The sequence below is a fragment of the Hakea prostrata genome, chromosome 9 (assembly GCF_041222555.1).
Source record: "Hakea prostrata isolate BN-2017 chromosome 9, UWA_Hpros_2, whole genome shotgun sequence".
Classification (NCBI taxonomy): Eukaryota; Viridiplantae; Streptophyta; class Magnoliopsida; order Proteales; family Proteaceae; genus Hakea; species Hakea prostrata.
Window position 1 is genome coordinate 704,239 of NC_142608.1, and position 12,424 is coordinate 716,662.

Below are 12,424 nucleotides of genomic sequence, written 5' to 3' on the forward strand. Positions count from 1 at the left end.
CTCTTGCTTTAAGGCAGGCTATTCTTTGGGCTCAAGAGTTTAGTTTACCCAAAATAGTTCTGGAAAGTGATAATCAAGCTCTAATTACCATCCTTCATCAGCACCCGACAGAGGCCTCGTGGAAGATATTTCCAATCATATCGGATATCAGCAAACTGGCAGGAAAGTTTGACTACATATCCTTTGCCCATGTACCTAGGGAAGCAAATTTTGTGGCAGATGCTTTGGCAAAGGAAGGAGCATTAATGCAGGAAGCCTTCTTATATGTAAACACCCCCTTCGGCAATTACTATTATTTGATATTATTTCACTAGGTTGTACCCGTGGTTTCTCCCTTTAATAAAATTCCCTCTTACCCAAAAAAAAAAAAAAAAAAAAAAAAAAAAAAAACTAGATATGTAATGGGAAGAGAAGATTTTGATTTCTACATTTTCAGAATGTTATAAACAGAGAAGGTCTTAACGAAGTGTCAGGATTTTTCATGAGAGAGAACATGAAAGAGAAATGAAAAATTGAGACACCTAAGCGTGTCTGAGGATCTAGAGATCTGTAGTGGAAGCAGAGGGCTTGGGCCCATAGAGCCCACCTCCAATCTCGGTTTATGGGGGGGGGGGGGTGCTAGGGCGGGGAGCCCTTGGGGTACGGTACGACCTGAACTGATGGATTGACCAATTTACCTTGATTGGGTCTTAAGATCAATTTTATGAGAGTCAAAGACCCTCTATTTTTCGATGCCTGCCGTGGGGGAGGTGGGTCAAACATAATAATGATGGGTGATCCCGTGGTTGGCAGGTGTTGTGAAAAAGTACAACGCAAGTATACGCTGTCGTAACAAGTAATATAATGATAAAAGATCGATCCCTCGAAGACTATAGATTAAGTACCAATTAATTATACCAATTTTATTTGAACAAATAATAAGGAAGATAATTATTCTAGACTATAATGCAAATTGAAAGTTAAATTGAGATTATTAATTGCTAAAGACCTAGGGGTCAGATTTCACCATAACTAAGAAATATTAGTCTCTCTCGAGTACTAATAGAAATTCCCTCAATTGCTAAGCATTCAAACCCTTTTATCCCTCTTTATAATTTGAGAAATATTTTCCTGATTGATAGTCGAGATTCCCTATCTACTAGTCTCTCTCGAGTACTAATAGAAATTCCCTCAATTGCTAACCCACTATATTTCTATGTGGGTTACAACAACTGAGAAATCATTAACTATGGATTCCCATGTAACAATTACACAAACCATGTAAGTATATCTTTATCCTACATGTAATTCATGGCTTTTACTCCAATGAACTAGACACATAAATCCCCTCTCAGTTCATTATGATTAACAAATCAATTGATTAGTGGCCAATTAATCAAAAGCATGAAGAATAGAAGTAAAAACTCAATCAAAGAAAACAATATTCAAAACTATATTGATGAATTCAAGAGTGGGAATTCAAAGATAGGCTACATCTGATCCCTAGAAAAACTAAATTAGTTCATACTCGAAAATAAAAACATTACAGAAGAGTTCAAGAACATTGAAAGAAGATGAAGAAAAACTTATTCCCAAGCTTCAGATCTCCAAAGCCAACCAACGTCTCCTGGTTCGACCTCTCCGCTCCTCCAAAGCTCCAAGAAGGTTCTCTCTGGTGTTCCAAAGCTCCCAAAAACGTCCTCCCCCTTCTGCTGGAGTTTGCTCTCCTTTTATAGATTAATTAAACTCAGAGTTTGAATCAAACTCAAAGTTCTTATCTGACTTAACCAAGGAATGTTTTGATGTATAAATCGGATTAACTTAGAGATCTCCAATGCATAATCCCACCGTTGGATTTGAAGACCAAGACGTCGTGAAGCTCTCCTCCAAAAATCGGCTCGATCGGACACCATATGACCATCCGATGAAGATCTTGATCAAAACTGGACAGAGACACTCAAAAACGAGATTCTTCTATCTTTCTTATTTGAATTGGACTCTTCTTCCTCTTTTCCCTTCTTTGATCAAATCCTAAATAGGAAATAAAACATAGAAGCATGCAAGGACTCATTCTCTCTATGTTTTTGACTTGAGGTAGGACTCTTGCAAAAATACTTAGATTTGATTGATAATTTCCTACACGTAAAAGTAATAAATCTTGATTAGAATTTGTTAGGAAATATATAAAATCACCAAAATTATAGAAATTAAAGGAAAGGGTGTAACATATTCATTTTCATATCATATTATGGTAAATTGATATAAAACAATTGTAAATACATGGAAATATAGTTAATTAATCATATAAAATAATATGCATGAAATCAACTTATCAGGTGCAAGGGGTGTATTTCGAGATGGTTCCATGAATGTGATCTTCATCCATATCAATGTGATCTAGAAGTGCAAACAACTATGAGGTAGGGTTGCCAATGGTGGATTAGTAGAGCGGTTAAAAAGCCCAACTTCCCATGGGGAGGTCCTGGGTTCGCACCCATCCGGCGACACCTATATTAGTAATATTCCCCCACCCTATATATAAACTCTTCGGATTCCAAAAAAAAAAAAAAAAAAAAAAAAAAAAAAACTATGAGGTAGGGTTTGTGGCATTGATGTTGGGTTTTGAAGCCGCCAACAATATTGACGTTGAAAGGATTTTTTTTGAATGTTATTTTTTATCACTTGGCTATGCTGAATAAAGTTCTTAATAAAACTAGGGTTGTCAATTTGTAGCCCGAACTGTTAAAATCAAATCACACCGGCCCGTTATAGCCCAAATTGGCTTGAACTAAACCTTAATGGGCTGTGTTTGGGTTAAGGGGTGTAGATCCCGCTCTAGCCCGAAAACCAAACCGCAACTCGTTATAACCCATTTTTCATCCTGATTTACAATCCGTTTTAATAGTTTTACATTAAATATGGCTTGAATTGTTATATTACCCCTATAGTAGGTATAGATAATCAAAAAAAATGAGCATGAATCCAAAGATCAAATAGTCATTCTACTACTTGTAAGGGACAATCAGATTAAGTTTGTTTAAATACTTATCAATGCAGATGAATTCTTTTACATATCGAACTAAATACCAACCCAAAAAAGGGATGGATTTTATAGAAGGGGAAAAAAATCTACATTTTCACAGTACAAGAACCCAATTTGAAGACAATCAATCATAGCACAAGATGGAATTTGAGAAGGGTTTTTGGTTTGAGGATTTATTTCTAGAGGATCATCCATGAGTGGAGCCTGAGGAATGAGCTTGCAATCTCTATGCTACTACTTACTATCTGGGTTCTTGATTTCTATAGGATGATGGGTTTTCTACAACGTAGAATGACTTTTAATTTTTTAATAGAAATTGATCAATAACAATTTTGCTTTGCATGGAAATTTTTGGCTTTTGTTGTAGGATGCTCAATTATTTATTTTTTTTTTTTTTTCTTTTTGCATATCATAAACCGTTAATCAACCCGAGTCTAGACCGTTAGTCCAAATCTTTAGTTAGCCCAAACCCAAACTACACCAAATCAAAACCTTTATTTTGCTAATGGGCCATGTTTGGACAAATCATTTTATAGCTCAAAATCATTAAACCCAGTCCAAAACCTGCCCAAACCGGACCATTGACACCCCTAAATAAAACACACCTTGGTTTATCTATCAAGGTGGAGTTCATCGTAGAATTTTCTCTCTACGATTGAGTGGAAGATTATTTGATGTTTTTGTGAGGCTAATCCAAGCGTGTGTCTTCTCACGGTGTCAGCAGCAAGATCTCAATCTTTTGAGGTGTCAAACTCTTGGCCAATTTCTATAGAATATCTGATTTACAAAGGAATGCGGCTTCATGTTGTACGGTTTTTATGAAGTTCTTATTAGCCACTCTTTATATTCTGAGAGTTTGCTTGAATGAGGTAATACTTTGTGCTTACCGGAACTCTTTCGTGCCTTTCTTTAATTAGTGAGATCTTTAACAAGGAAAAAAGAGAAGAAACGACTATAAACATTGAGGTTTCTATTGACTAATTTCGGGCAATCAAAGTATCAAACTGCATTTATGAAAATGGCCATCAAAATTTATTTAAAGATGACAATCAATCTCTAGAGGTGTATAGGTTAGGGTTTTGTTCTTTTTTGGTAATACTCTTCCATTTGTTTATGAGAGGGGTAGAAAAATGTTTAGATCTGTAATCTTGATGCTTTTTCTTCACGGTGAAACCTTAGACTTAGCTTCTGGGGTTGAATCACGTAAAAATCTTGTGTTATGTATGAATTTTTTTCTTCCATTCTTCACATTTTGATTGTGTAACATGGATAACCATAAGGAATACTACGTACTCTCCGTGTTTCATCCTGAGCTGGTGTAAGTCATTTAGATTTTATGATTATTGATTAACTATTGTGCAATGCATCCGATTTGCTTCTAATCTTCTAATTAATTTGGTGTCATTTTGTTCTCCAGGCGGTTATCCATACATACACTTCTTTTGGGAATTTGGGTAGTAGGAGATGGAGAAGATTGTTTATTGAACCACCTGCGAACTTTGGCTATTAGCTGTTTTCATGGTCTTAGAGTGATAAAGACTTGATCAAATTCTTACTCTCTATTGCTCCAGCTCTTGAGAAGCTAAGGTTGCTAAGCATTCAGGGCTTCCAAGGTATTGAAGTCGGGCATCCCATCTGTCGATCAAGGATATTGGAGGAGTTGATGAATTTACCAAGAGCGTCAACCAAAGCACAATCTGAGAACATTCAGTTTGGTAGATGAGTGGCACTTGGAGAATGAAGAGAGAAGGATAGTTACAATCGAGTACTTAACTCAAAGAACCATTACATATGATCACATTGAAGGGAAGGTAAAATTAAGAAAGTTGATCTAGCAGTTGGAAGTTTGTTTGGCTCTGATTTGATTTTGATAGATTTTCTAAACATCTTTAAGTATATTTTTCCTTGAATCCATGATGTTGCTTTTTTATTTTCAAACTCTTGAATCCATGATGTTTGCTCCAATGGCCTTTCTTGCAAGGGGTGCAAGTTTGGCCCTGATGACCCTGATGAAACCCGTCCGGAGCCAAACGGGTTTAGACTCAAAATTTTGACCTTGAAGTGCAGGTTAGGATCTGCCAGGGTGGCCTTGATTAGGGCCAGAGCTTGGCCAAAGTTATATATCTGGTTGATTAGCCTGACCTTAACCCCTTGTAGGTAATTTTTTTTGGTAAACGTAGGGCAGTGATATGTATTATTTTATAATTAGGATAAAGGTTATGAGTCTAACCTGGCCCAACTCTACCTGGCCCTATAGGTAAAGCAGGGTCAAGCTTAAACTAGCCTATTTAAGGTAAGGGTCAGGGTTTTGAAAAACTCAACCCACTGCAGCCTTGTTGCAACCTTACTCCTACTATAATGGACTTTAAAAAATGCTCCCAGTCTTCCAAGTGAACAAAATCAATAAGAAATAGTCCAATAATACCATCCAAGTCTTAGGGCTTGGTCATTTTTGCCTAGAACTCCATGGAATGTCTTCTTAATTAATTTAGGACACTATATCTTTTGACTCTCACTCAACCTATAAAATTGCAATCATCCTTTTGGTAGGAGAGAATTTTCAGCCACAGTTGCCTAAAAACCATGCAAGGAGCTTCTTGTTCAATAGGATTACAACTAACATTAGAGTTGCACTCTACCGATGAGTGTTGGACTCAAGTTTGATTTATTTTCTCATTCCACCCCATATATTAGTTTTTCAAATTCTACCAAAAAAAAGTTCTAATTCAAGGTTGTCTTTAAACTCCCTAAGGGTCTGTTTGGTTATGTGAGTCTGTGATTTCAAATATCTAGAGATTTCAAATATCTAGAGATTTCAAATATATGGAGTCATAATTTATAAAATTAACTGTTTGGTTAGCCTGAATATATGTGGAATGAAATCTATGGATTCACCCTGAAAAACTGTTTAGTCAACATGATTTTTGTGAATGCGCAAATGTTTAATGCTTTTGTAGTAGGAGTGAAACCAAATTTCACCCCATACCCATAAATCTACAGATTCACATTTATCTAGATTTCATGAATCCAAGAATTTTCACAACCAAATGAGTATAAATCTTGCATTCATGAATCCATAGATTTCAAATCTTTGAATTCATGTAACCAATAAGCCCTAAAAGATTTTTTTTTTCATTATTAACACAACATTAGCATTATTGTACAAATCTCCACGTGAATCCACTTGACCTGTATTCCTGAAAAGCACCCCTTAACATCAAACTTATACCTTAAAAATTTCTAGAAGTTGGCTTGGTTAATTAAATAGAGAAATAAGCCAAGGCCTTCTTGCAATTCTTAAGCCTAACTGAGATTTTAAAAAAAAATAAATAATAAATAAATAAATAAAAAAGAAGAAAAGAAAAAGAAGAAGAAGTCGAAGAAGAAGAAAAAAAAGAAAAAGAAAAGAGAAAAAGAGAACCCACTACTTGGGGAAGACATTTTCTATGAACTTGATAACAGTGAGAGGTTAATGATATTACTAACACTGCCATGAGATGAACCTTATTGATCTTGCACAACCTTTAAAACGCTTTGCATCCTCTTTCCAACTAGTTGGTATAAGAAATCGAAATGCACCCTAAAGCAGGATCAATCCTAAAGAAATGATGTCGAAGTGACAAAGAAACTAGGCTAATCAAAAGAATGGATTGAAAACTGGAGAACTCTCTCTCTCAAAGTTTCTTTAGAAACAACAATATTCAGCTTCTCTCCATAAGATGCACAAAACATGATTTTATAGTGCCAAGAAACCTTAAACTGAAAAAAATACAAAATTACCAAAATGCCACTGAAAACAGTAAAATGTTCAAAAGAAAAAAAATGATGTCCATCATTGCTACACTATGAGTCCTCATGAGCTCTTTTCAGATCAACGTGACGAATTTTAGCCCATTTCGAGTCCGAGACCCTGAGATACCCCATTGACCGTCCTAAAGACATGTATCCATCGACCAAAACAAGCTTCTTCTTAGAAAAGATTTTTTTTTTTAAAGTTAAAAAAAATTAAAAAAAATTGATAAGTTTCATGCATGCGTCGACCATGTGAAAGTGAACTTCGTTCTTTTGGCAAGTAACAGTCATTTCAGGTGTAACCCCCAAAAAAAGGGTCGTTTCAGGAGTTAAAAACCCTAGTGGAGCTTTTCTGTAAACGGCACAACGCTAGTTGAAGGAATGATATTCCTTTGCCAGCCGTAAGTTCCATCAGTTGCAGAGGAAGGTCGACGCAGGATCTGGATCCTTGAGCTCTGAATTGAGAGCAAACAGGAAAGGTATGTCTGTCGATCTAGTTTTGCTTCTTCTAGGCTTGTTGAAGAGTGACAGTGAATCGGTTCTCCCACTCCCCTCACCCTATTGTTTAGTTTCTGCTGGAGATGCAGATCTCGTTGTTGGCCTTGTAGTTGTTGATGGTCATGATCACCCAATTGATGTCAATCGAAGAATCGCTTCCTCTAACTTCCTTTCTGCCCTGAAGGAACCTAGGGTTTTCGAGCACTTCTTGGGTGTTCTCAACCCTTGCAGTGATGACTTTGGCAGAAAGCTGCTCTCTTTTATTCTCAATCTCTTCTTCCCCTTGAAGCTTGTGTTTTGACTGCATGCTCCTTTTGAATCTCTCGACATGTTAGTGGTGTCTGATTTCAGATAGTACAAGAGGTTGAGCGTGCCAATTCATGTGGTCCAAAACGTGTCCATATGTGACCAAATGAGAGGGTTCATCACGTCTTCTACTGCATTCTATAAGGCTAGCCAAGATTTTCGTTTTGATACGTTGTATGCTCAAAATAGGCTTTGCGTGGAGTTTTTCATTGTTCTTTTTGAGTTTAGGGATTTCGCTATCTTTTATCAATAAAGATTATCTCTTTGGGGATTGGTGGAACGAATTTGGGCTATCACTCTTCTTGTTCATACCAGATCTAGAACTATAGCTTAGAATTGCATGTAGCCTTCCTTCTTAGTTTTGTATTATGCATGTGTACTTCTACTCCACAGAAATCTTGTCTTATGCATGTGTGTTTCCTGTTCTTGGGTTTGGTTCCTCCGCCTCATCGTCCTTGCTGGCCGAGAAATATCGGAAAAAGATCAGAACTGTGGCCACCGTCTCCCTCCTTACTTTGTGTTCTTAGTCACCTTCGAATTCCTACTATAGCTGCTCCTTCCCAACTGTGGCTGGTAAAACTCGCAAGTGGCATAGGAGTGCATGCCTATCTAATTGTGAGGGCTCTTATTCGATCTTGCTCAATGCAGCCCTTGCCTACCACTCTCGTTGGTTGTCTTAATTTTGATATCCTTGGAGATAGCCCTAATGGGGATGAGTTATCTTTCTCCTATTCTATCCTCTTTTGTGTCCACTTTGGGTATCTCTATAATTGGCCCTAATGTTGCGTTTTTATTTATTTATTTTTTGTTCTTTTATTATTATTTTTTTAGAAAGGATAAAACTGACTTTGGTTTTTTTTGCAGTTCTCCACGCAAAAAAAAAGGAAAAAGAGAATAACAATGTCTTAGGTTATTTTCATCTTATGCAACTATAAGACATTTACTTATCTTTATCTTTGTATGTTTTACAAGATTCTGTTATTCTTGATGAGATTTTTCTTTTCTTCTTTATGGTTCAAATTTTTTAGGAGTCTTATGCAAGTATGTTCAATCTCTAACCTACTCTATTTTGGATTTTAGAAACAAAGAAGAGCCCAACTTGCTAATATCTCTTTCAAAGATGAAAACATATCCAAGTTTAGACGGAACTACAATCAGTGATATGCCTCCGAATATTATAGACAATATTCTTTCCCGGTTGCCGATAAAGGAAGCTGTGAGAACATGTGTGCTATCAAAAAAGTGGAAATATAACTGGACTACTCTTCCAGAACTGACATTTGATGCTTCTCTTGGACATTCTTTGATCAACCAGAATGAGAATCTGGTTAGATTTATTGATGGTGCACTCTCCCACCATAGAGGCCCGATTTGCAAGTTTGAGATCTCGCATCTATGGATTCCCAATTATGCAGATGTGATAGAACCATGGATTAAATGCCTATCAGAAAATTTTATACAGAAGTTAGTACTTCATCTACAGCGTCCTCCTATTAATCATAAGTTGCCATCATGTCTCTATCTTTGTGAAGAACTGAATCACTTGGAAGTCAGTTTTTGCACCCTTACTCGTCCGCCATTGTTTGCAACCTTCAAGTCTCTCAAGTGCCTTTTACTTTATAAGGTTGATCATGATGGATTCACATTTGAGAATCTGATTTCCAGGTGCCCATTACTTGAGGTTTTGAAAGTACAAGGGTTTACAAATCCTATTGACCTAATATTGTATGCTCCAAAGCTGCAACAGTTAGTCATATCTGGTTTTTGCAACATTGAGCAGAAGATTTGCTTCAAGAACACCCCACTTCTAGCAAATGTGTCTCTTCAGTTGCAATGTGGTGGTTACAATGAAGTACATGGGAATCCTAAGACATACGAGATTTCAAATTTGATGATGGTTTTTGGAAGTTTTGTCGGAATTGAAAAGCTTTCTTTGGGTAGTAACTTTCTGAAAGTAAGATGGTTTCATGATATTATTTGTTGCATTTCCTGTTTTTCATTTAACTGCATTCTCAAGCACCTATTTACTTTATTGTTCTCTGTGTAGTACTTTGCATGGGATATGATTCCAAAGAAGCTTCCAAATACTTTTTCTCATCTGAAGAAAATGGATGTCGAAATATGCTTTAATGACATGCAGATGATATCAGTGGGACTTTGCATGATAAGAAGCGCCCCACACTTGGAAGAACTCAGGATTCATGTAAGTTGTCTTATACCTTTTAACAGTAATAGATAATAGATTATAGATACGTGAAATGTCACTAAACAAACAAACCATCAGATGTCTGGTTCTTTTTCTGATTCAAATTGTTTTGGATAACCATAATGAATACTACTCTTGATGTTCTATTCTGAACTAGTTTGATTAAGTAAAGTTCATTCAGATTTTGTGACTTTGATATTCAATACTTCTTCTGGTGCATCTGATCCAGTTTTATTGAAACTTCTGATATTGATTCAGTATCATGTGCTTTCTCCAGGCTGTTACACACACATATACTCCTACAGGCTTTTGGCAAAAAAGAGATGGACAAGATTGCTCCTTAAACTATCTACAAACTGCTGTTATTACCTCCTTTGATGGTTATATTTGTCAACTGGAATTTGTTAAATTTTTACTAGCTATTACGCCGGCTCTGGACAAGATTAGCATTCATGGGTTCAAAAGAAGGGACACCAATGGGCAGCTCGTGCCTGGATCAAGGATATTGAAGGAATTGATGAAATTATCGAGAGCATCCACCAAAGCACAGCTTGAATATTTTGAGACCGGTGAATTAGTTGAACTTGGAGAATGAAGAAAGCATGATAGTTATCTCTGAGTACTTGAAAGGGAAAATATTTCAGAGACAATTGAACCTGATAATCTTATCTAGCAGTTTGAAGCAGCTTTGATGTTGTTCCCCGCGAGCATAAAAAGTATCTTTGCTTTGATTTAATCATGATAGGATTTTTTTTTCTGGGTAGAATAATCATGTTAGGATGAATTTATAAACATTTTCAATATTTCTTTACTCTTAAATCAGTAATTTTCTGCAGTTGTTTTTCTTTTGCTTTTTCTTCTTTTCTTTTTAAGTCACTCTATATCTATTCTCTACCCAATCCTATGGAAGAGGAAGGTGAGAAAAAGGAAGCTTGAATCCTGAACTTACTAGCAGAAGTGTGAGCAGAATATCTAGTTGGATTCTGTAGATTGATACAGCCCCTCAATTGCTAACTTTTGTCTCGCAAAAGAATTGAACTGAGGCATGCTAAGATCTCTGAATGTCTGCAAATTTATTGGTTGCGGAAAGGAATTCAACATGGAATTATTTTCTAGCGAAAAAAGAAAAGAAAAGAAAACAGAAGTCAATTTTCATGTGTTTAGTGCTCCCAAGAAAAGATGAATTAGCAAACAAATAAGTACCTCTTATGTGTGTGGATGCATGGATGAAGGGGCAGGTTGGGTAGAGAGGATCTAGACTCGTACAAAAGAGGCCTTTAGAATAGTTACATTTGAGATGTTTCTAAAATTAAAGCAATAAATGTTTAAGAAATTAATATGTAGTCTCCTTAAACAAAGCATTTTTTATGAAATTAGTATGGGAATTTATGAACCAAGAAAACATGTGGACGGCAATTTTGAAAGCTAAATATGGTGTTGATCAAAGGAAAGAAATGTTTGCTACTTGCCCTACCAACTCCCCCATTTGGAAAGCAATGAGTAGATTGGCCCAGATGGTTTCAAAAAATTGCATACATATGGTAGGTAATGGGAAGAGAATTTCATTCTAGAAGGATAGTTGGATTGCACAAGGCAAATGCCTTCTAGATGAGGCTACAAATCAAGTTTTGAAAGAAATGATGAAAGAAGAAATCCACAAATTTGTTGATGGAAATGGTGAATGGTGATGGGATTGGTTCCAACATCTTCTCCCATTGGAGACATACACAAAGGTTCTAGAACATCCAACACCAAAGGATGAAGAAGGGCGAGACATCTTGCTATGGAACCCATATCCTGATGGATGCTTCTCCATCAAAATGGCGTACCAAATTCTAGAGGCAGAAAGGAGCCTATATTGACTCCAATTTTGTAATGAAACTTACTGGAAGAAGCTGTGGGAACTTAAAACGCCGAACATGATTTGTAACTTCATGTGGATTCTCAGTAACAATCGTCTGCTATCAAATGTTAGACTAAGACAAATGAAGCTTCAATCACATGCATCATGCATATTCTGTTTATGCGAATCAAAGAGTACACTTCACATATTTAGAGATTGTTCGTATGCCCTTGGTATCTGGAATAGATTAGTACTGAAGTCAATGCAAACATGGTTCTTTGGGAGCAATCAAAAGGATTGGCTAACGCTCAACATCTGCTGAAAAGGTCATGGTTGATACCCAGAATGGGCAATATATTTAAGCTGTTTTGTGTATCAAATTTAAGGTTGGAGAAATAGAGAAAGCCATGAAGAAACATTCACTAGACCAGGTAATGGTGCAAAACTCTATTTAGATCTCTTCGATCAAGTAAGCTCGGTTTGGGGGACATGTAGGGAGAGACCAATACAATCAAAATGCCCTAGAAGTGCTGGTGGATGGTGCCATCCTGAGGAAGGTTGGTTTAAAATAAATGTGGAGGCATCACTATGTAAAGGAGGATACAGTCAGATAGGAGGTGTAATTCGCAACATAGAGGGCAAGTTCTTTGGAGGTTTCGTGAAGAGAACAATGGAGACAAACAATTTGGAAGCTGAGGTGTAGGAGATCTCTAAAAGAATTCTATTTTCACGCATCAATTTTTACTATTTACATGTA

The 12,424-nt window shown here is 36.5% G+C and overlaps 1 protein-coding gene across 1 annotated transcript; it reads left to right on the plus strand.

Moving 5' to 3' along the window:
• Window positions 1-8,720: 8,720 nt before the first annotated feature.
• On the plus strand, window positions 8,721-10,419 carry LOC149003882 (F-box/FBD/LRR-repeat protein At1g13570-like). Its single transcript, XM_089167758.1, has 3 exons — window positions 8,721-9,572; window positions 9,666-9,821; window positions 10,102-10,419. The coding sequence occupies exons 1-3, from the start codon at window positions 8,739-8,741 to the stop codon at window positions 10,417-10,419; spliced, it is 1,308 nt and encodes a 435-aa protein (XP_089023884.1). The 5' UTR covers window positions 8,721-8,738.
• The last annotated feature ends 2,005 nt before the right edge of the window (window positions 10,420-12,424 follow it).

What these genes read in the sequence shown, in the direction of transcription:
- LOC149003882 (XM_089167758.1), top strand. Translation starts at nt 8,739, where the DNA reads ATGAAAACATATCCAAGTTTAGACGGAACTACAATCAGTGATATGCCT. An exon ending in TGGGTAGTAACTTTCTGAAA is followed by an intron (nt 9,573 to 9,665) that starts GTAAGATGGTTT and finishes TTCTCTGTGTAG; the next exon opens with TACTTTGCATGGGATATGAT. An exon ending in TGGAAGAACTCAGGATTCAT is followed by an intron (nt 9,822 to 10,101) that starts GTAAGTTGTCTT and finishes TGCTTTCTCCAG; the next exon opens with GCTGTTACACACACATATAC.